Raw genomic sequence first — 24,292 nt, forward strand, 5'->3', positions numbered from 1 at the left:
CACAGACCATTAGCAACGTTCTGCTCTCCTATGCGGACATTATCTCCAGGGATTACCCCAACCACTGCACCAAGGAGAAAGTGGTAATAGTCTAAAAAGCCCTGTGGAATCAGGTTTATATTGTTGAAATAGTTGTTTCATTCACAATCCAGAATTTAACCCATTCGGTTTGTGTTTCTCTTTCTTTGATTCTAGAATGCAAAGGATGGTGCTGTCAAGGTCTGTAAATCTGACATGGGTAGAATATGCCATGCAGCTTACAATAAAGAGTCTCTGTACTCTTTTTGTAGTGGTTTGAGTTAGTCTTGTTGATTTCAGGCATTTTAATTCACGTTTTTGCTCCACACAGCCATGCATCCTCATCAACAACATCCAGCAGCTCAGGGTACAGCTTGAGAAGATGTTTGAGGCCATGGGAGGTAAAGATGTAAGTGAACCACAAATCTGCCGACATTAATTTAGCAAAGCATGGATTCGCAGAGACTTACAACCTTCTGAAAGCATGGTCAAGTTCTGGTGGTTTTGACCATTGCACCCAAAAATGAAAAATGATCCCATAATTTACTCACCCTCAAGCAATCCTAGGTGTATATGACTTTCTTCTTTAAGCCAAACACAATCAGAGTTATATTAAAAAAATATCCTGGCTCTTCCCAGCATTATTATGGGAATGGATAGTAACTGAGATTTTGAAGCCCAAAAAAGCACATCCATCCATCATAAAAGTAATCCATACGACTCCAGGGGGTTAATAAAGGCCTTCTGAAGCGAAGCGATGCGTTTTTGTAAGAAAAACTTTATAAACTATAATCACTGCCTTCCGGTAATGGCAGTACCCGAGTCTAGTTCCAGCGGAAGTGTGACCTCTGACCCTACGCATGACGTATTGACGAACGCGGAAGCGCAGAGGATTGAGCAAAACAAAACACCGGTCAAGAATTAAAAGTCTAAAACGAGAAGTTTTAAAGAGAAATGTTGGAGGAGCTTGAGTTTGTTGCCCAGCCCTATTTGTTTGAACCGCGAGAGGCGTCTACTCTCACCTGAGCTTACGCTACTCCTACGTCCTACGTCATGCGTCGGGTCAGAGGTCACTCTTCCGCGGGAGCTAGACTCGTGTACGGCCGTTACCGGAAGCCAGTTATTATAGTTTATAAAGTTATAAAAACAGATATTTTTCTTACAAAAACACATCGCTTCACTTCAGAAGGGCTTTATTAACCCCCTGGAGTCGTATGGTTTAATTTTATGATGGATGGATGTGCTTTTTTTGGGCTTATAAATCTCAGTTACCATTCACTCCCATTATAAAGCTAGGAAGAGCCAGGATATTTGTAATATAACTATGACTGTGTTTGGCTGAAGGAATAAAGTCATATACACCTAGGATGTCCTGAGGGTGATTTTTTTGGTGAACTAACCCTTTAATGTCCCTTTCAGTTGAATGTTGAAGCTAGCGACATTTTGAAAGAACTCCAGGTGAAGCTCAACAATGTTTTGGATGACCTTGCAAGAATCTTTGCCACCAGGTGAGGTACCTAGGGATCAGGAAGAAATAGCTTTTTTGCTCTATTTTTGGAGTAACATCTGTTCCCCACCTTGTTCTCCCACTAGTTTCCAACCAAACATCGAAGAAAATGTCAAGCAGATGGGTGACATACTTAGCCAGGTGAAGGGGACAGGGAACGTGCCAGCAAGTGCTTGCAGCAGCGTTGCACAGGACGCAGACAACGTCCTCCAGCCCATCATGGACTTCCTTGACAGCAAGTAAGATGCTAATTTAGATTTAGACGTCTTCTTGGACTTCCACTTCCAATCTTACCTTTTTTTTCCTGTTAGCCTCACGCTGTTTGCCAAGATCTGCGAGAAGACAGTCTTGAAGCGAGTACTGAAGGAGCTTTGGAAGCTGGTCATGAACACAATGGAGAAGACGATTGTTCTGCCGCCTTTGACTGACCAAACGGTAATGAGCTGTTTAGAACTTCATTAAAAGCAGATTTCTGAGACATACTACATGTAGAAGTCATTTTATATAAATATGAAGATTGTTTACAGCATTGTATTTTCTGGTATGGATCATGAAGACTCAGAAGGACTGGAAATGTATCTCCTCTTGCCCAACAAAACATGTCCCTTTCCCAAATCAAATCACCTTGGACGAAAGACACATCTTTCCACTCTAAAAACGTTGGGAGTGCACCATATCATTCAAGCACCTCTTGAGACTGCTCTCTGGTCCTGTAGTCATACAGTTGTACATTTCATGTCTATTAATCTTGACTAAAAAGTTTTATTAACTCTATTTCTACAGTTTTGAATCCTAGTTAATATTTGAGAGCATTTCTACAGGAACAGAGACAACTTACTGCTTTTAATTTGTCTTGATATAACTGTTATTCTTTTTGTATTTTTGTTTGTATTTGTTTATTTACACAAAAGAGACCCATATCAGTTCTTTCAAAGATTGAACATTTGACCGGGAAACATCTCCCTATTGGCCTAGTTAACCAGTTGCCAATTGCTGTTATGCTAATTGTGAAAGGCCAAAAATTGAAGTAATAATTCACTCAAAAATGTCAGTTCTGTCAACATTTACTCATTCCAAACTGGTATGACTTTTTTTCGTCTATGGAAACAAAAGGAGATGTTTTGAAGTATGTTCACGCTGTTCTTTTTTCTACAACGAAGGTGCTTTCCTGTTTCAAAAAGTACATTATAAAAGTGGCCCATATGACTTAAGCACTTTATTCCAAGTCATACAATGGTTTTGTGTAAAGAAAATTTTGGTAAAGCCCAACTTTGAATTTGCAGAAATTTTAATGAGGTTTGAGAGCTACTGCAAATGACAAGTTAGGCTGTTTTCAGTAAATAACTCGCACAAACTTATCTATTTGCTTCAGAAGACTTGAAATATAGCACATAAGTCGTATGGGCTTGCATTTATTTATGTGGATTTTATGTCCATTTTGTAGCTTACCTTGGTCCTCATCCGCTTTCATTGAATGGAAAAGAACAGCTTGAACATTCGTCAAAATTTCTCCTTTTGTGTTTCATGGATGAAGAACATACCGGTTTGGAACATGCTGAGAGTGAGATTTTTTCATTTTCAGCCCAATTATTCCTCCAGACTAAGCCGGATTTAGTCCCTCGGGCAAGTACAGACCTTGGGACTTACCGTAATATTGTATCAGGCCCGAAGCCGGTCCTGTAGACTGAATGTTAATGCTTCTTTTGATTTGATGTGGGGCTCTTTGTAGCTTCACTGACCCTTCTCTCTGGTTATTACATTCTCGCTCTCCCCCCGCTCCACCTCCACAGATGATAGTAAGTACCAGAGCACTTTTGTCTGTGCGTCTGTATGTCCCGCAGTCCGTCCACGCTGGGTGACCCCTTCCCACCACCTCCTTCTGCTCTGTGTGGCTGCCATGTCCTCCCTTCCTCTTGTCCAATGCATCCTCATTCACCTGTCACGTCTTTCTCTCTTTCTCTCGCTGTCTCTCTCTTCTCTTCTTTGTCCATCTTCTCTCCTTTCCCTGGCCACCTCAGTGGTCTGTTTGCCCGAGGTGGCTGCAGCATGGTGCATTTCCTAATTGACTTGGACAAGGCCCTTTTCCGATTCCCACCCCAACGAAACTTCCAATCTGATGTCCGCCCCACATATGACTGCCAACCCCTTCCTCTACTCATTCTCCTGGAAGCGACACTCTTTTGCTCCCAGTCCGGTGTCCGTGGGTCTGGGTGACGTTAACCGGTTTCAGGTGGTCCACCCTCCCCGTCTCTGTCACCTGTTTGAAACCTCTCCTCTGTGGGTTGTTGCTTGCGTCTGATCTTCACCTCCCGAGCCTCTCTTTTTAGTCTCTGCAAGACATTATTCTGTCAATCTGTCCTGGTATTTGGTTTTTTCGTGTTGTTGTACCAAAATTGGCCTGATCGAATGCTGAGGTCTCATACTGATGTCTGTTCTGGCTTATTGTCAGGCTTGAGAATTTTTAAATAAGTCCATAAAATGTATTTTAACAATATAGTCTAGTTGTCAGTTGTTTGTAAAAAAAATAATATATATATATATATTGTCATTTTACAGTGCAAATATTGTTTGTTTGTTTTTTCCTCTGCCTTTTTCAATCCATTAGCTTTCATATGAAGATGTTTTCCTCATTTTCTTTTCAGAATTGCTTTGAAAGGATTTCATAGTGTTTACCTTTGCTCAGTTTAGTTGTTCTTTTAGATTATAAAGAATACTGTACAGAAATCTAATTTAAATATTAAATAAATGAGTGTTAACTACTTTGCTTTAAAGGGACAGTTCACCCAAAAATGAAAAGTATGTCATAATTTACTCACCCTCACGTCGATACAGAAATTCTTCTCGTCTGCCATAGCAATCAAACGTCATTCACATTTGCGTATATTTATATATGGCACGTCAAAATTGTCACGTCAGTTTTAAAGGGTTAGTTCACCCAAAAATGAAAATTCTGTCAGTAATTACTCACCCTCATGTTGTTCCAACCCCGTAAGACAAATTAAGAGTGCTGAAAAAAAGGTTGTTCATCTTCGGAACACAAATTAAGATATTTTTGATGACGTGCAACACAGACGCGCTACGCTATTACACTACGTGAAAAGACTCGAGGCCCAGAGAGAAGGAAATGAAAAGTGGAATAAAGTCGTTATTTTTGTTTGTTTTTGCGCACAAAAAGTATTCTCGTCGCTTTATAAACTTAAGATTGAGCCACTGTAGTCACTTGGACTATATTAACAATGTCTTTAATACATTTTCTGGGCCAGCAAGTTATAGTGTCCATAAGCCTGTGGAGGAGTGAGACAGCTCTCAGATTTAATCAAAAATATCTTAATTTGTGTTCCGAAGATGAACGAAAGTCTTACGGGGTTGGAACAACATGAGGGTGAGTAATTACTGACAGAATTTTCATTTTTGCGTGAACTAACCCTTTAACGTCAATCAAGTCAGGAGTTTTCAGGTATCACGGTCCCCAAAATACGATCATCCAGGTATACCCCCATCCTAAAATTTAAAACTCAGCTATATATTTTTGTGAATAAAGACACAATTTATAATGTGAACATTTAATTTTAAAATATTATTTTGGAAAATATTTAGTTTATATTATCTGACATCATTACATTTGTTTTTACTCACTATAGTACTTTAATTTTGAGGTTTGGAACTGAATTTAAAAAAAAGAATCTATTTTATTTTATTAATTTTATAAAATGTGCTTAGTTTAAATAAATAAATACAATTATTGACTGATTTATTTGCAATTTTTTTCTAAACTGTTCAAACTTTTGACTTTTTTTTTGACTTGGCAGCTCCAGTCCCCATTCACTTTCATTGTATGGAAAATTGTGGCATGAACATTCTGTAAAACATCTCCTTTTGCGTTTCACAGAAGGAAAAAAAAACGAGTTTGAAATTACACGAGGGTGCACAAATAATGACAATTTAAATTTCTGTCTTCTGTATTGAACAGCATGTTTTCCTTTTTTTTTTTCTCATTTCTCATAATTTGTTTCTTCCTGAAGTTATGTGATTGGCCTGTTAGTCAGTTACTGGATATTGGACACTGTCAGCCTATTAAAGAGCGCCAGGACCAATTCTCAAGTTAATTACACTATCCTCTCTTCACAGGGCAGGGTGAAGCTTGCTTGTCACAGTGATGTAAGAACTGAATCCCCTTTAGCTCAATGTTTCCTGTCTCTCTCTCTCTCTCTCTCTCTCTCTCTTTCATTCTCAGTGTCTTCTTTGTGTGACTTGGGTCCCCCTGTTGAAACAAACCGGTGGAAGCAGTGTTTTTTTACCCCTTGTTTTCAATGCAGTTGTGGGTTTCCCTATAGACACCATTTATAGTTAACTATGTGCCCTTTCGAATCCTCACATAGTTCATCACAGGTGCTCGGACACTCCGGGTTAAATAATGCATGACAGTCGCTTTAGACACTGGTCTAAGCGACTATTTCTGTTTTTGATTTCAGAAATACAGACTATTTCTGTATACTAACTATTTCATTTTCCTAGAAGGACTACATTGTACATATTTGTATAATGGTATAATAAGGTGCACAAGCCTCATTCACTTAGTGATATATCCAAAGATTAAGGTATCGGCCAGTCGTAGATACTAGATATATCACCAGAGTGTTGTTGTCCGGGCTGTGGACCTATTGGTTTTGTAAACCTTTCAACTCTTGTCTCTGTCTTATGTATGTAGCTAGTGTACCGTTTAATGTTGCACAAACCAGTTGTGTGTCGATGCGTGGCTGTGTGCGAGCGTGTTTGGGGGTGGGGCACGCTGGGATTGTGCGAGTGCGTGTCTGACGTTTAAGACTGTTTCTGACCTCTGTGATGTGGCATTTCTGTCTACAACCTTGTCGATCTCTCTGACCTGACTAATGTCCCCTCTTCTCTTCTATACCTTCTTTCTTTCTCTTTCTCGCTTCCTCCTTTTTTTCTCTTCTTCCTCCAGGGCACTCAACTCATATTCAACGCAGCCAAGGAACTCGGTCAACTCTCCAAACTTAAGGTATGTTAGTTTGCTACATAAAAAAGGTATAAGCTAATTTTCAGAAATTTTCTGAAATGCGTACTTGTAGTGGCCAAAAAGTAACATTTTGAAACATTTATAAATATTTATAAATTCATATTTATGTAAAATATAATATTAATATTAAGTAAATATTTATAATCGATTATTTGAAAGAATTTATATTTTAAAATGTATTTATTTATAAATAAATAAATATAGTTTTATAAATAGTACTATATAAATAAATAGTGTTTTTTGATCAGTTTATCATTAAATATGTTTGAATGAAAATGTTTTAATTAACATGTTATTTGTCTCTTCATTGTCACTGGTAAAATAAAATAAAAAAACATTATTATTTTTTGTATTAATTTTGTATATGCAGTATAACACCTAAATTCATTATTAATAAACAAATTATTTGTTTATTCAAAATGTCTCTTAATTGTGACATAAAATAACCCAGGATTGCATTTACTCGGGTTTAAATGAACCTGGAATAACTATTTTAATTATGAAAAGATCATTGTATTTTGTTGTTATAAAATTTTGTTCTTTTTGTAGGAGCACATGGTTCGTGAGGAGGCCAAGGCACTGTCCCCTAAACAGTGTGCAGTGATTGAGTTAGCACTGGATACTATAAAGGTGTGTGTAAAGAGCTGAATGTCAGTGTAAAAATGGTCTTCCACTGGTTTGTGATGACGACACCATCAGCAATATTGTGCTTCAAATAGGGGGTCGTTGACTCGTTGAATATAATGGAAATATATAACGTCTCGGTTACGGATGTAACCCTCGTTCCCTGAGTGGGAACGGAGACGTTACGTCGGATGACGACGATTGGGGTTTCGCTTAGAAGCCTATCACCTTCGAGTATATAAAACGAGCCAATGGCAATGAAATGCCATGGGTCTGCGGAATTTGCATAGCGTAACTCCGCCCGCCGCAGGGGGTATATAAGGAAGTACGCTGCACAATGCAGACATGCCTTCGCTGAGGAGCCGAGACTGGCCCCAGGCGTTTTTCAGCGGTACAGCGGAAGTGGCAGGAAGACGTAACGTCTCCGTTCCCACTCAGGGAACGAGGGTTACATCCGTAACCGAGACGTTCCCTTTCGTGGTCACTCCGAGTTACGTCGGATGACGACGATTGGGGTTCCAGTCTAATCACGCCACCTCGGCTGTCTTCCAGTGCCCTGCGTAAGTCTGAGCTCCCTGTTGTGAGACTAGCACGAACGAAGGAGTCCTACTTAACACAGGGATACCAAGGTACACTGGGAAGCATATCTCCAGAGAGAAATATGCAATCATGCCCAGCCATTGATGGGGGGCACTTAGAATACACATATGACCCAGAGGGATGCATATGGAGAATCACTGGGGTGTCCAGCCGCAGGTGGAATTTTAAACCCCAGGGGTGGCAAGGTGGCTTGCCAAGGGAAAGACACACGCTCACAAGGAGACTTACAGTGGAATACACATGTGGGGGTCGCCCAGAGGGGGGACCATGCACATGGAGGCACCTAGTCAAGCGCAAAAGCTGCGTTATGGCAGATTGGCATAACTCAGGCGTTGACGTCACCAGTGCTGGAGGAAACTCAGAGCTTATCAGACTCACCTGAGAAGAAAATCGCACGTATCCCGTCCGTGGAGAGGAATGGCGAGCAAGCGAAGACACCTGAGCAGAATCTAGCACCGGCTGGTTGAAGCGAGTACATGAGAAGAAACTGGCTCTACGCGGAGATTATAGAATCTCGCGAATGTGTTGGGTGTCGCCCAGCCTGCAGCTCTACAAATGTCTGTTAGCGAGGCGCCATGCGCTAGAGCCCAAGAGGAAGCGACACTACGTGTGGAGTGGGCTTTCACACCAAGGGGGCACGGACGACCTTGCTGCTGGTATGCCAAAGCAATGGTATCCACTATCCAGTGAGATAACCTTTGCTTTGAGAGAGCCTTTCCCTTCAGCTTCCCACCATGACAGACAAAGAGCTGGTCTGAGGTCCTGAAACACCGCGTTCTGTCTACGTAAGCACGGAGGGCGCGTACTGGACAGAGCAGTGCCAAGGCTGGGTCTGCCTCCTCCAAGGGCAGCGCTTGCAGGTTCACTACCTGGTCTCGAAAGGGTGTGGTAGGAACCTTGGGCACATATCCAAGCCGGGGTCTCAGGATCACGTGAGAGTCAGCCGGCCCGAATTCCAGGCACGCTTCGTCAACCGAAAATGCCTGCAGGTCCCCTACCCTCTTGATGGAGGCCAATGCAACCAGGAGCGCTGTCTTCATTGACAGGAACTTAAGCTCCACTGATTGCAAAGGCTCAAAGGGAGCACTCTGCAGGGCAGTTAGAACCACTGAGAGGTCCCAAGAGGGAACGAGGGGAGGACGAGGAGGATTTAGTCTCCTCGCTCCCCTCAGGAACCTGACGATCAGGTCGTGCTTTCCCAGAGACTTACCTTCAACTGCTTCGTGGTGTGCGGCAATGGCGGCAACATACACTTTCAGGGTGGAGGGAGACAGCCTTCGCTCCAACCCTTCTTGCAGGAAGGAAAGCACGACACTGATCGGGCATTTCGTGGGTTCTTGATGTTTAGAAGAACACCAGTTGACGAAGAGGTTCCACTTCAACGCATAGGCATGTCTCGTGGACGATGCTCTAGCGGAAGTGATGGTAGCCACCACCGCAGGTGGTAGGGTACTCAAACCTGCCTCGTCCCGTCCAGGAGCCACACGTGGAGGTTCCAAAGATCGGGACGAGGGTGCCATAAGGTGCCCCGTCCCTGAGAAAGGAGGTCCTTCCTCAGAGGAATTGGCCAGGGAGGTGCTGTCGCGAGGAGTACTAGTTCGGAGAACCAGGTCCGGTTGGGCCAATACGGGGCAACCAAAATGACCTGCTCCTCGTCCTCCCTGATCTTGCGCAAGGTTTGCGCAAGAAGGCTCACTGGGGGAAACGCATACTTGCGTAGGCCCCGCGGCCAGCTGTGCGCCAGTGCATCCGTGCCGAGCGTGCCCTCGGTCAGGGAATAAAACAGGTCGCAATGGGACGAGTCGTGGGAGGCAAACAGGTCTACCTGTGCGTCGCCGAACTGATCCCAAATCAGCTGAACCGTCCGGGGATGGAGTCGCCATTCTCCAGCGAGAGGCCGAACTCGAGACAGCTCGTCGGCCGCCTGGTTCAGGTGTCCCGGGATATAAATGGCTCGAAGCGACCTCAGATGCTTCTGACTCCATATGAGGAGGTGGCGAGCGAGTTGCGACATACGGCGGGAGCGTAGACCACCTTGATGGTTGATGTACGCTACTGTTGCGGTATTGTCTGATCGGACTAGTACGTGCTGACCCCTGAGCAGCGCATGGAAGCGGTGCAGGGCGAGACGTACAGCCAGCAACTCGAGGCAATTGACATGCCAAAGGCGCTGGGGTCCTGTCCAGGAGCCCGCGGCAGCATGACCATTGCACATGGCGCCCCAGCCCGTGTTGGAGGCATCTGTTGATACAACAACATGCCGGGAAACTCGTTCTAAGGGCACTCCGGCCCGTAGAAAACTGAGGTTCGCCCACGGGGTGAAGGTCTGACGGCAGGCTGGAGTCACTGGGACTTGGAGCGTGCCGTGTTGCCATGCCCACCTCGGGACTCGATCGCGAAGCCAAAGCTGAAGCGGTCTCATATGAAGCAATCCCAGCGGCGTTACTGCGGCTGCGGATGCCATATGCCCCAGGAGCCTCTGAAAAAGTTTCAGTGGAACCGCACTCTTGCCCTCGAACTGACGAAGACAAGTCAGCAGTGACTGCGCGCGCTCGCTCGTAAGCTGCGTGCACATGGCGACCGAGTCGATCTCCATACCGAGAAAAGAGATCCTCTGCACGGGGCAGAGTTTGCTCTTCTCCCAGTTGACCCGAAGGCCCAGACGGACTAGGTGCCGGAGCACTAGGTCCCTGTGTTCGCAAACCTGGTCTCGAGAGTGAGCTAGGATCAGCCAGTCGTCGAGATAGTTCAGGATGCGAACCCCGTGTTCCCGGAGGGGAACAAGGGCTGCCTCGACGACCTTCGTAAAGACGCGAGGGGACAGGGCTAGCCCGAAAGGGAGAACCGCGTACTGGTATGCCTGCCCCTCGAAAGCAAACCGTAGAAACGGTCTGTGTCGAGGTAAAATGGAGACATGGAAGTAGGCGTCCTTCAGGTCGATCGCTGCAAACCAATCCTGCGGCCGCACACACTGGAGGATGTGTTTGGCCGTGAGCATCTTGAATGGCAGCCTGTGAAGGGAGCGGTTCAAGACGCGCAGGTCGAGGATTGGCCGTAACCCACCGGACTTCTTGGGTACAATGAAGTAAGGGCTGTAGAAGCCGGACTTCATTTCGGCTGGAGGGACAATCTCGATCGCACCCTTCGCCAGCAGGGTGGCGACCTCCGCTCTCATGACAGGGGCATTGCCACCGACCATAGTGAAGCGGACTCCCCTGAAGCGGGGAGGAGATCTCGCGAACTGAATCGCGTAGCCGAGCCTGATGGTTCTCGCGACCCAGCGGGACAGTCTGGGAAGGTCTAGCCAGGCCTCCAGAAAGTGCACCAGCGGGGTCATACGAACCACAGACGTACCGTCGGTGGGGCAGCGAGGCGGAATGACCGGCACCGGCGAGGGTGGCATAGCGGCCCTGTGCGGGGGCACGGTCATTAACCGCGTCCTGCCAGAGGAGGCCAGGGGAAGGCGCGCGTCCCACGGGGGCGTGCTCTGGCAGGGGTCTGGCGACAGAGGGGGATGAGAGGAGCGTGGCCCGTGGGCGGCGCGTGCTGTCATCCCACACCTCTGGGACAGAGGAGGGCGGCAGTGGCGGGACCCGAGGGTGGCGCGCACTGCGGCCCTCGGACTCTGTCGGCTCAGGATTGGGGAATTCAATTCTGTCTTCAACCACATCAAGGTACTGCTCGTCGTTGGACGAGCAGCGGGGAGTGGAGAACAAAAGATTCTCCCCCGGCCCTCCACCGGGGGAAGGAGTGGCCCTGCTACCAGCTCCTGGGACAGAATTGAAGCCAACCCTGAGCAGCCCGTCTCAGGAGCGCCGCTCGGCCTGGCGTTTAGCGGGCGGCGGGGCTGGAGAGGGCTGTGGCGCCTGCCTGCGGCTCCCTCCACAACGCGGCCCGGGTGAAGGTTGCTGCTGGGGCCGTGTGGGAGGGGCGGCCGCGGGAGGGCGCCCTCGGCGGCGAGCAGGCTGAGGATTCTGTGCCGACGGCTGAGCAGCAGAGCGTCGGGGCAGAATGTGCTTGATAGCCTCAGTCTGCTTCTGGGCGGTCGAGAACTGTTGGGCAAAATCCTCGACCGCACCGCCGAAAAGGCCGGCCTGGGATATGGGAGCATCCAGCAGACGAGTCCGCTCGGGCTCACACATATCAGCCAGGTTCAGCCAGAGATGTCTCTCCTGGACCACAGCTGTGGACATCACCAAACCCAGGGAGCGCGCGGTCACCTTCGTCGCTCGGAGAGCGAGGTCGGTGGCGGCGCGCAGCTCATCAACGAGCCCTGGGTCTGTCCTGCCCTCGTGCATGTCACGAAGCATCTGGGCCTGGTAGACCTGCAGAATGGCCATGGCATGCAAAGAGGCAGCTGCCTGTCCCGCCGCACTGTAAGACTTCGCCACGAGAGTGGACGAGAATCCACAGGCTTTGGACGGGTGCTTAGGATCACCACGTGATGAAGCGCCTGCCGGACACAGCTGCATCGCGACAGAACGTTCAACCGTGGGAATCCCAGTGTACCCACAAGCATCAGCTCTATCGAGGGGAGGAAAGGCGGAGAAAGCCGACGAACGATCGCGGGAAGACATGGGAGCCTTCCAGGACCGCGTGACTTCCTCATGCACTTCCGGGAAGAATGGTATTGGGGTTGGGCGGCGACGAATGTCAGCGGCCGCTCCCAAAAACCAATCATCCAGCCGCGAGCGCACTGGATCGGGCGGCGGGGACCACTCGAGCCCAATGGCCGCGGCTGCCCGGGAAAGCATGGCAGTCAGCTCGGGATCAGACTCGGGCAATGCTGGCACGCCCGAGGGCGGCAACACAGCCGAATCCTCACTTCCCGAGGACTCATGCCCACCCTGTGATGCAGTGATCGACATTGCATCCTCCTGTGGAACGCCAAACGAAACGCGCGGGGCCTCCGTAGAGGGACCGGCGGTTTCGGTTTGCACGCTCGCGGGTACCAATGCTGAAGAGGGGTGTGTGGACCGTGGACGTATCGGCGGTTTGTCCCACACAGATACCCTCAGGTCACCCTGGCCACCAGCCGAAGTACAGCCTCTCGGGGAGACCGTAGATCGGGGTGTGGATGAGGGGACTCTCGCTCTGATGAGCTCATTGAGTCTCGACCGCAGCATGGAGATGGTCATGTTCCCGCAATGAGAACATGAATCATCCACAAACGCTGCTTCAGCGTGATCAACGCCCAAACACGCTAAGCAGAGATTGTGCCCATCAGGAGAAAATACATCGCGACCACAACCAGAAGTGCACGGGCGAGACATCTTTAAAAAGACGTGCCACATGCAATGCTCTTTTTGTGAGAGGAAAACTCCGCGGATGTTGAAGCGAACAGGGAGAAATCACACTAACTGTCAGATCACTGACAAGATCAGCAGGGAAGTGTGCACTCGCTGAAATCGCCGTCACACCAACACCGGAGAGCTCGCTCGTCTCGAAGGTAAGAGAAGACTAACTCAGAATCTTTGGCTTGCAGGAGTGGAGAAGTTCTCGGCTCCGAAGCGAAAGCATGTCTGCATTGTGCAGCGTACTTCCTTATATACCCCCTGCGGCGGGCGGAGTTACGCTATGCAAATTCCGCAGACCCATGGCATTTCATTGCCATTGGCTCGTTTTATATACTCGAAGGTGATAGGCTTCTAAGCGAAACCCCAATCGTCGTCATCCGACGTAACTCGGAGTGACCACGAAAGGGAACTATAGTTACCGTCTTAATTCTACACTGCATATATGTAGAATTTAAATTCTTAAAAAATTTTTTAAAAAAACCTTAAGTCTGATACACAAGGATATATGTTTTATTTGCACTTTGTACATCACTATCCTTCATTGTATTATTCACTTTACACTCTCAGTCAAGCTTTTGCCCTTTGCCACATTCTGTGGATTGTTTTTTGCACCTTGTGATGTAGAGCAGATTATAATATAGATTTTTTAAATGTTAAAAACCAGTTTAATAAGCAGAGAAGCCCAATTATTTTGCTGGGAATCAACATTATTTCAGGGAATATACACAATTAATCAACTGTGTCTTTGTAGCTATCAAAATATTTCTCTTGTTTGTTTGAGCATCCCGATGTGCCGGACACAGCAGCATTGTCTCAAGCATTCTCTGTTGTTTTGGGGTTTCTTAGCAATATTTCCATGCTGGAGGTGTGGGACTGAAGAAGACGTTCCTTGAGAAGAGTCCAGACCTGCTGTCTCTGCACTACGCCCTGTCCCTCTACACTCAGGCCACCGACAAACTCATCAAGACTTTCGTTCAGTCCCAGAATACACAAGGTAAGGCTCCTCCAGACATCTCGCTGTGCCTTTAAATATTATTTACCTTTTCTCTACCTCTACACAACATCAGTCTTTATATCCATAAAATTAGGATATATATCAAATTGTAGTATTATATATATTATTGTTAATGCTAAACTTTTATGTCAGATGCAGTTATTATCCTAACTAATTATTATATATATTTTTTAAACATTACTTTGTATGGAAGCTTGTTTCCGCCACAGAATAAAACATTTTAAAAGACAATTGCGACTTTTTATCTCACAATTGCGAGTTTACATCTCACAATTCTGACTTTATAACACGCAATTGCGAGTTTATATCACGCAATTCTGACTTAATATCTCGCAATTGCGACTTTATATCACGCAATTGTGAGATAAAGTCAGAATTGCGAGTTGTAAACTCGCAATTGTGAGAAAAAAAGTCAGAATTGTGAGATAAAAATAACTTTTTTCATTTTGTATTCTGTGGCGGAAACAAGCTTCCATAACTTTGGTTTATATATACATATATATATATATATATATATATATATATATATATATATACAGTGCCCTCCACAATTAATGGCACCCCTGGTAAATATGATCAAAACTGGCTGTAAAAAATAAATCTGCATTGTTTATCCTTTTGATCTTTCATTCAAAAAATGTGCAAAATTCTAACCTTTCATGGAAGTAAAAGAATTGAAAGTGGGGGGGAAATCACATTATGAAATAAATGTTTTTCTCCAAAACACGTTGGCCACAATTATTGGCACCCCTAGAATTTTTTACGAGTAAAATATCTCTGAAGTATATTCCCATTAATATTTACCTTTTTTAGTACACCAGGGTAACTAAGAACATGAAATTGTCCAGCTATGACTTCGTGTTTAACAGGAGTTTAAATATGAGGAAACACAAAGGCCAAATCCCCTTAATCATCCATCACAATGAGTAAAACCACAGAATATAGTTCTGATGCGTAGCAAAAGATTGTTGAACTTCACAAAATAGAAAGTGGCTGTAAGACAATAGCTAAAGAATTGAAAATCCCCATTTTGACCATCAGGGCAATAATTAAGAAGTTCCAATCAACTAAAGATGTTACAAATCTGCCAGGAAGAGGACGTGTGTCTTCTATACTGTCTTAATGCACGGCGAGGATGAAAGTTTGAGTGGCCAAAGACTCTTCAAGGATCACAGATGGAGAATTGCAGAGATTAGTTGAGTCTTGGGGTCAGAAAGCCAAAAAAAAAAAAAAAAAAAAAACCCTACATCCCCACATGTTGTTTGGGAGGGTTTCAAGAAAAATCCTCCTCGCTCCTCCAGAAACAAACTCCAGCAAATTTAATTGTCAGACATGACTGGAACTTCAAACGGCACAGGGTTCTGTGGTCAGATGAGACTAAAAAAATAGCTTTTTGGCAGCAAACACACTAGATGGGTTTGGTGAACACAAGGATAAAAAGTACCCCATGTGTACAATTTAATATACTGTTGGATCTTTAATGTTGTGGGCATATTTTTCTGCTGGAGGTCCTGGACTTCTTGTTCAGATACATGGCATCGTGGATTCTATCAAATATCAACACATAAAAAATCAAAACCTGACGCCTTCTGCTAGAAATCTTATAATGGGCCGTGGTTGGATCTTCCATCAGGACAACGATCCAAAACAAACATCAAAATCAACACAAAAATTTGTTGCGGAGCACAAAATGAAGCTTCTGCCATGACCGTCCCAGTCCCCTGACCTGATGAGTGGGCTGAACTGAAGAGGAGAAGCACAAACATGGATCTGGGAATCTGAAGGATCTGGAGAGATTCTGTATGGAGGAATGGTCTCTGATCTCTTGTCAGGTGTTCTCCAAACTCATCAGGCATTATAGGAGAAGACTCAGAGCTGGTATCTTGTCAAAAGGAGATTGCAAAAAGTATTTAATAAAAGGGTGCCAATAATTGTGGCCAACGTGTTTTGGAGAAAAACATTTATTTCATAATGTGATTTCCCCCCACATTCAATTATTTTACTTAAATGAAAGGTTAGAATTTTGCTAATTTTTTTGAATGAAAGATCAAAAGGATAAACGATGCAGATTTATTTTTTACAGCCAGTTTTGATCATATTTACCAGGGGTGCCATTAATTGTGGAGGGCACTGTATATACACTGAGCAAAATTATAAACGCAACACTTTTGTTTTTGCCCCCATTTTTCATGAGCTGAACTCAAAGATCTAAGACTTTTTCTATGTACACAAAAGGCCTATTTCTCTCAAATATTGTTCACAAATCTTTCTAAATCTGTGTTAGTGAGCACTTCTCCTTTGCAGAGATAATCCATCCACCTCACAGGTGTGGCATATCAAGATGCTGATTAAACAGCATGATTATTGCACAGGTGTGCCTTAGGCTGGCCACAATAAAAGGCCACTCTAAAATGTGCAGTTTTACTGTATTGGGGGTGGTCCGGGGGGTCCGGGGGTGTGACCACCATTTGCCTCACCCAGTGCAACATATCCTTCGCTTAGAGTTGATCAGGTTGTTGATTGTGGCCTGTGGAATGTTGGTCCACTCCTCTTCAATGGCTGTGCGAAGTTGCTGGATATTGGCAGCATGCTGTCGTATACGCCGATCCAGAGCATCCCAAACATGCTCAATGGGTGACATGTCCGGTGAGTATGCTGGCTATGCAAGAACTGGGATGTTTTCAGCTTCCAGGAATTGTGTACAGATCCTTGCAACATGGGGCCGTGCATTATCATGCTGCAACATGAGGTGATGGTCGTGGATGATTGGCACAACAATGGGCCTCAGGATCTCGTCACGGTATCTCTGTGCATTCAAAATGCCATCAATAAAATGCACCTGTGTTCGTTGTCCATAACATACGCCTGCCCATACCATTACCCCACCGCAACAGACAATTCAGACAACATCGAATGTGAGCATTTGCCCACTCAAGTCGGTTACGACGACGAGCATGCAGATGAGCTTTCCCTGAGATGATTTCTGACAGTTTGTGCAGAAATTCTTTGGTTATGCAAACCGATTGTTGCAGCAGCTGTCCGTGTGGCTGGTCTCAGATGATCTTGGAGGTGAAGATGCTGGATGTGGAGGTCCTGGGCTGGTGTGGTTACACGTGGTCTGCGGTTGTGAGGCCGGTTGGATGTACTGCCAAATTCTCTGAAACGCCTTTGGAGACGGCTTATGGTAGAGAAATTAACATTCAATTCACAGGCAACATCTCTGGTGGACATTCCTGCAGTCAGCATGCCAATTGCACGCTCCCTCAAAATTTGCGACATCTGTGGCATTGTGTTATGTGATAAAACTGCACATTTTAGAGTGGCCTTTTATTGTGGCCAGCCTAAGGCACACCTGTGCAATAATCATGCTGTCTAATCAGCATCTTGATATGCCACACCTGTGAGGTGGATGGATTATCTCGGCAAAGGAGAAGTGCTCACTAACACAGATTTAGACAGATTTGTGAACAATATTTGAGAGAAATAGGGCTTTTGTGTACATAGAAAAAGTCTTAGATCTCTGAGTTCAGCTCATGAAAAATGGGGGCAAAAACAAAAGTGTTCCGTTTATAATTTTGTTCAGTGTATATATATATATATAATTTTTTATTAAATTTTTTAATGAAAAAAAATATTGCATTTTCTTTTAGTGTTTAATCTGAGTTCCATCTTTCTTTTTCTCCCTCACACACTTTGGGAATCCTGACACACTTTAGGTCGAGACGCCCCTGGCAGAGCCATTTTAATAGATTATCATTTAAAATGTAATTAGAGTAAATGTCACTACTTCATTTAAGTATTTAAACACATATTAAAAAGCAAGCGTGTGTGCAAATGTGTGTATGTGTGTGTAAAAATCCACAGCAGGTTGAAGATGGACTGTTAAAGACTGTTAACATTTACTGAGCTTGTTGGACTGTCTCTTTTTTTTTTTCTTCTGTATCTCTTTCTTTCCATCTCTCAAATCCCCATCACTATGTGGTCTCAATTTCTCTCTGTATTTTTCTGCGTCCTTTCCTTCTCTTTCACCAGTCCATGGAGGGAAGGGGGTAAGGTTCAGCCATAGTGAAGACGTGTACCCAGAGAAGGGTACGTTCAAGTGGGGCCCGGTGCCCTTCACGACGAAGAACTATTCAGTGATCCACCCGAATCAGATCATGCACCTCCCATTCCAACGGGCCAATCGCATGCCCCACGACCACCCATATCTTCCCACAGAAAGGGCCTTGCATGTATGAGTACCTGGGAAGAACATGCTGTATGTTCGCATACATTGGTCTGAAATGTATCTTGACGCTACAGCAGCGAGAAAGCCCAGGATGAAGTGTGTTTTGAATGGCAGTGAATGAGGAATGCACGCACTTCTGCAGTGTGAGGTGCATGTGTGTACTGCGGATGACAAGCCGTGAGTGACAGTGAGTAAGCGAGTGAAGAGACCGTGACGAAACGTTATTTTTCCAAGCGCTGAATCACGTTGTCGAATGTAGATGTGACATTAATTGCGACTGACTCAGATTGTCCGCAGGCAGGGTCTGTTCTGTTCCTCTGTGTGATTTTCCCTCACGACCACGCAACGTGGTTTCCCCTCCCTTTAGTCTCATCCCTTAGGCTCAAGACAACCCTCCCTCAGCCAATCAGAGTTCGCTCCTGGGGTCAGGTGATGTGCTTTCTGTCAGTGTACATCAGTTCAAAAAGGCCCTAAATTGGCATTTAAGGGCCCCGCAAAAAATTGTATATGTATTTGTTATATTAAATTGTAATTCTATATGTGATTATAACATGAGATATGTTTTATGTTGCTTCAAAATGACCAATCTTAGACGTTGATATGCTTGAGCCAAATTAGTGTTTACTTATTCTCAAAAACAGCAGCAGTTTTTAATATGGGTTAGAGTGGATATTTTCTTGAAAATATTGCATAATGCAAAAAATCTTAATGAACCTAAACATTTTTATAAAAAAAACTATATTAAATGAAAAATGTAACAAATATTTGATAATATATAACAAAAGTTAAATATTATATATATATATATATATATATAGTTATATATATAGTTATATATTATCAAATAGTTTTTATTTACTATATATAATATTTAACTTTTGTAATATATTATCAAATATTTTTAATTTAGATTTTTCATTATATAAAAAAAATCTTAGGGGTAAATATATATTCTTGACATGTTTTTTTCATTGCTAAATAATGCTAAATATTTTTTTTATATATATATATATATATATATATATATATATATTACAAATGTTTTTAATATTATATAAAAAATGTTAGCTAAATTATTCTAAATAATATTACATTTAAGACAATTAAAAAAGATATATTGCAAATATTTTATTAACGATTTCTGATTTTGTGGTTAAATATGACCCGGAAATTTCTTGACAGGTTTTGTGACATTTACCCAGATGCTGTTTGGTTAGAAATAGTCATAAAATGCTGCATCAACAGCCGCCAGCGTCAACGTTAACATGCCGCTGTTCAAGCTTTTTCAAATCCCTTCTTAGACAGTTCCGCTCTAAAGAGAAACTGCATTATCAGCCTGTTTCTCTGACAAGCACACACATATAACAGATGCTGAAAGCAACCCATTTTTTTATTATTATTTGATTGCAGCTGACCTAGATTCTGTGGAGAGATGCACAAGTTTTAGATGTTTAAGTCGCATTTAGTTGAACGTGAAAATTCATTGGAGTCAAAAGTGTTTAAAAAAGTGATTCGAAAGGATTTGTTAGTGAATATTATTGTAGCATACTGTATGCCAAAGACCGTGGCAGCTTTCCATGAGTGTGAATGCAGATGTGTGGGAATGGAAGTGGTTTTCCGCATGTACCTGCCTGCATTGAAACCAAGTGAAGGACAATATCACATTCTCCTTGTCTTCTCCTTCCTATGAATGACTGGACCAATAGGACTGCTCTCCCCCCTCCCCATCATGGTTATAAACCCTTCATGAAACACCAGAAATCAAGTGTGACCACACAGCATGTGTGCAGATGGTACACTCATGATAATCTGAGGAAACACACTTCTCCTTGTATTGTAAACACTTTGTTGCAAAAGAATCCTGTGAGGCATTACTTTATTTTGGTTGTCTGTGTATTGTGAGCTATTTTCATTGATTATTTCAAGTCTTGTCAGATTTTTATGTTGACATTAGCTTGCTGGCTTGCTATTTGTTTTAGCTAGCTAGCTGTAAGAAGCTGTTAGCACTGTACACAGACACTGGAATAAAGTGTACCAACTTTTTTGCCTGAATAAGCCTCACAAATTCAGATTTAGAGATGTGTTGCAGGGATCACTTGTTAAATCATTTTCAGAGCTTATTAGCATCTTTCGACGCAGTACTATACCATTTTTAAAAGTTCACAAATGGATCACCCCAATTAAGTAAAGTACAAATTTGTACAGCTCAGTCTTTTTAAATAGTGTACATTAGCTCATATCTAAATTATTATACATTTAATTTAAGATTCTGTGGGAATAAAAAGAAATCCACATTTGAACTCGGATCAATACAGTAAGCTCTGAATTTGCATTTATTAAGTGCTTCAACATGGAAGAACTACCTGAATTCCTTTTCATATTATTAATGATCTCTCAAGCCAGGTTCAACACCATTATGCTGTTTAAACTTCTTTATAATCCAATAGCTCAAAAGCATACATTGCCTCTGTATGACTCTGTGATTACTGAATTCATAAAGGAAGTGATTAGAAGTTCCACTGAGCCATACGGATGCAAAGTATCCTGACAGACCAGGAATGGAGTCTTGACTTGTCTCGTCTTGTCTGCAGGTACTGGTGTTGATGATGCAGTTGGAGAGGTGTCTATCCATGTGGAGATCTTCACTCATCCAAATACTGGCGAGCACAAAGTCACAGTGAAGGGTACGTAGTGCTTCTTCATTTTTAACTAAAGCCTGTTTGCATTCCTCCTTAAGTTTAAACTTTGGAAGAAGTTGCTTCTATTAAGGTGAAACTTAAAAGCTCAGGAACCCTTTGAAAAACCTCTAGGCACCCATTTGAAGGTGCCTCAGCTATCTTGTGTACTCGAGGAAGTTCTCAAATCTTTTCTTTACTGTAGGGTTCCTGGAGCAAACAGTCTTTAGAGTTATTGCATTAAATTCTGGGTTCCATTTTGTAAGTTCCTTACAGAATTGCCCCTTTTTAAAGGGTGTCCAGAGGTTCTCTAAAATGTCTTCCTTGTGTGCTAATCTGGAACCCTTGGGGGGGAACAGAATCCGACGGCAAACAATTCAGCTGTCGTCTCGAAATCCGTTCCCCCACCCGCAATATGAGAGATGTTGAGGTAGTGGCTTAAAAGATGCTTATTCTTTTAATATGATAGGACAGTATGGCATCCAGAAAAGTCCATGAGCCTGGACTTGAACTCGGTTCTCCAAAAAAATAAAAGCACTAACTGTCAGTGTTTACAGACCACTAGGCTAGACCACCTATGCTCGAGTAGATTCATTTCCGGGGTAATGGGAAGAATGTCTAGAATAAAAATTAAAAGGTATATGTGGCGGAATCCTCTGGAAAACCTCTATGAACTCTTGTTAAGAGGCTCAAAACTTTTTCTATATAACAGCGTTGCTAGAAGAATTGCTGACAGTCTAGAATTCTTGCACGAACTTCAGGGTTCCATATTGTAAGTTCTTTAGAGAACTTCTCTATTTCAAAGCATGCCTGGAGGTTCTCAAAGGGTTCTTCTAATATTGCGATCTAAGGAACCCAAAATGGTCCCTCAAGTAGCTTCATTTTTGTAGTGTAACAGGAAGAATGTCAAGGAGAGACTACACTGTAAAAATGAGATGGAATGTGAGGTACTATTTTGGTTCCTTAGATCACCCACTGGAAAACCTCTAGAAACTCATGTCAAATGCTTCAAAACCATTGACAATCTTTAGAGTTCTTGCATGTACTTATGGCTTCCATCTTTTAGGTTCCTCTGAGAACTTCCCTTTTTTTCAAAGGGTGCCTAGAGGTTCTCCCAAAAACTGCACAAATTTTACCTTTAGGGTTATAACAGCTTGTCACTAGGGCAGTACCCTTAAAACTATACCTTATCTACTCTTAAAAGGTGCATATTAGTACTTTAGCGTCATAATATGTACTTAATACTATGAACATTTTAGGGGTAAATAAGATATAAAGGTGTCCCTTATGGGCAGGGGTGTACTAACCTGCATCTGGGGGGTCCCTGTCCTGCAGAGTTTAGCTCCGACCGTAATTAAACACACATGAACCAGCTAATCAAGCTCTTATTAGGCATACTAGAAACTTCCAGGCAGATGCGTTGAGGCAACTTGGAGCCAAACTCTGCAGGACAGTGGCCCGCTAGGAGCAGGTTTGGACACCCCTGCCCTGCTTTAAGGGTACTGCCCCAGTGACAAGCTGTTTTACCCCATAGGTAAAAGTTTTTGTGCATTTTTCCTGAGAAAAAGACCAAGTGGTCCCTCAAGTTTCTTCATTTTTGCAGTATAATAGGACACAAGTAAAGGGAAGTCTAAGAAATTTTAACAATTCAATGTATTTTTTTGTTTTAGTGGTGGCAGCGAATGACCTACGTTGGCAGACTTCTGGAATTTTCCGGCCCTTCGTGGAGGTCTATATCATTGGCCCTCATCTCAGCGATAAGAAGAGAAAGTACGCCACCAAGTCCAAGAACAACAGCTGGGCTCCAAAATACAACGAGACCTTTACATTGTGAGTGGCATGCACTTGTTTCTTTAGCTTGTGTTTCAGTTTCTTCGTACCGCAGTCTATGTTACAGTTCCTGATTTAAATTTAATCCTGGTGTCGTTGCTTCTTTCCCAAAGCACGTTGAGTAACGAAGTGGGTCCGGAGTGCTACGAGCTGCAGGTGTGCGTGAAAGACTACTGCTTTGCACGAGAGGACCGCACCGTTGGAATGGCGGTACTGCAGCTAAAGGACGTAGCATCGCGGGGTAGCATAGCATGCTGGCTACCACTAGGTAAACGCATTCACATGGACGAAACCGGCCTGACCGTACTGCGAATCCTGTCCCAGCGCAACAACGACGACGTCGCGAAAGAATTTGTCAAACTCAAATCCGACCAGCGTTCTGCTGAGGAGGGGCGGAGCTAAGACCAGGACGTATCTAGCGAGGCACAGTTACTTTGCCGAAAACACTGCCCCCTAATGCTCAGATGTTGCACTAGCACACAGAAAAAAATACACAAGACATATTTATCTTGGTTCTTCACTTTAATGACCAACCGTTTACGTGACAAAGCAGTTATATATTTGTACTCAGTGCACTGCCATTAGACCTGCCAGGAAGGGCTTGTTTAACAAGCACAATTTGGCACATGAAACAGACACAGGATATTGTATCTTTTAAATACTTGATGTTTGTGATGTCCTTGATTTTTATAATGCATATTCCAAGGAAAAAAGGTACTTAAATCCAACACATTTATCTATTTATTCTGCAAAACATTAAATATCAGTTCACAGGTATCAAAATATAAATCCAGAAAAAAATATTTATTATATTTATAATAATCATAATAATAATAATAACAACAAAATGTTATATTATAGTAATTACATAAAAAATAGATTTATATTATTTAGATTTAGATTTTTTTTTTCTTCAAATGCATCAGAAATATAACCAGATTAAGGCGTGTAAACATGATGTACACTTTTTTTTTTTTCCATATCAAGCAATCTGTAATGATGTCAAAAACCTCTTTAGTGAGGCCTTTTGTCAATCATTCCTGCACCCTTCTAAAGGTGTCTTAATGTCAGGGTATCGTTTCTCCACTATGTACCACCATTTCACCCCCTAACCTACTTATTAGGGACCAAAACCCACTATGGGTCAGACTTTAATGTTATGCAATTGTTTAGAAGCACAAGAAAATTGCGGGGGAAAAATAGACCTACAACCAAATACACCTCTGAATGCAGAGTGGTTGCTTTTTCCTGTAGTATGAAAATGTCTTAGGTGTGGGATTAAATTAATTTTTCAGAGACACCACTTGCAGGAAATCCAACGAATTATACTTATTGTAAAGACTATGAGATACTGACACTTTGTAAAGATGCTTTGCACATTAAGATTCAATCACAAGGCCAATTCTGTCCTGTTTTTGTGTATCTAATATGTTTTCCGATCTGTTCAAGTACGAGTGCCT

General features: G+C 43.4%; 1 protein-coding gene across 1 annotated transcript in view; it reads left to right on the forward strand.

Moving 5' to 3' along the window:
* Window positions 1-24,292, forward strand: part of unc13a (unc-13 homolog A (C. elegans)) — a gene marked incomplete at its 5' end in the record, with an annotated part of 46,682 nt that overhangs the window by 21,032 nt on the left and 1,358 nt on the right. Inside the window, 13 exons of the mRNA XM_084417004.1 lie at window positions 6-83; window positions 196-219; window positions 350-427; window positions 1,438-1,526; window positions 1,612-1,764; window positions 1,837-1,960; window positions 5,654-5,683; window positions 6,489-6,545; window positions 7,113-7,193; window positions 13,931-14,078; window positions 20,919-21,011; window positions 22,673-22,832; window positions 22,946-24,292. The exon at window positions 22,946-24,292 is cut by the window's right edge and continues 1,358 nt beyond it. Coding sequence (XP_084273130.1) covers window positions 6-83; window positions 196-219; window positions 350-427; window positions 1,438-1,526; window positions 1,612-1,764; window positions 1,837-1,960; window positions 5,654-5,683; window positions 6,489-6,545; window positions 7,113-7,193; window positions 13,931-14,078; window positions 20,919-21,011; window positions 22,673-22,832; window positions 22,946-23,234 — 1,404 coding nt within the window. The 3' untranslated portion in view covers window positions 23,235-24,292. The remainder of the gene's footprint in view (window positions 1-5; window positions 84-195; window positions 220-349; window positions 428-1,437; window positions 1,527-1,611; window positions 1,765-1,836; window positions 1,961-5,653; window positions 5,684-6,488; window positions 6,546-7,112; window positions 7,194-13,930; window positions 14,079-20,918; window positions 21,012-22,672; window positions 22,833-22,945) is intronic.

The sequence above is a fragment of the Rutilus rutilus genome (assembly GCF_951802725.1).
Source record: "Rutilus rutilus genome assembly, chromosome: 8".
In the NCBI taxonomy this organism is placed as follows: domain Eukaryota; kingdom Metazoa; phylum Chordata; class Actinopteri; order Cypriniformes; family Leuciscidae; genus Rutilus; species Rutilus rutilus.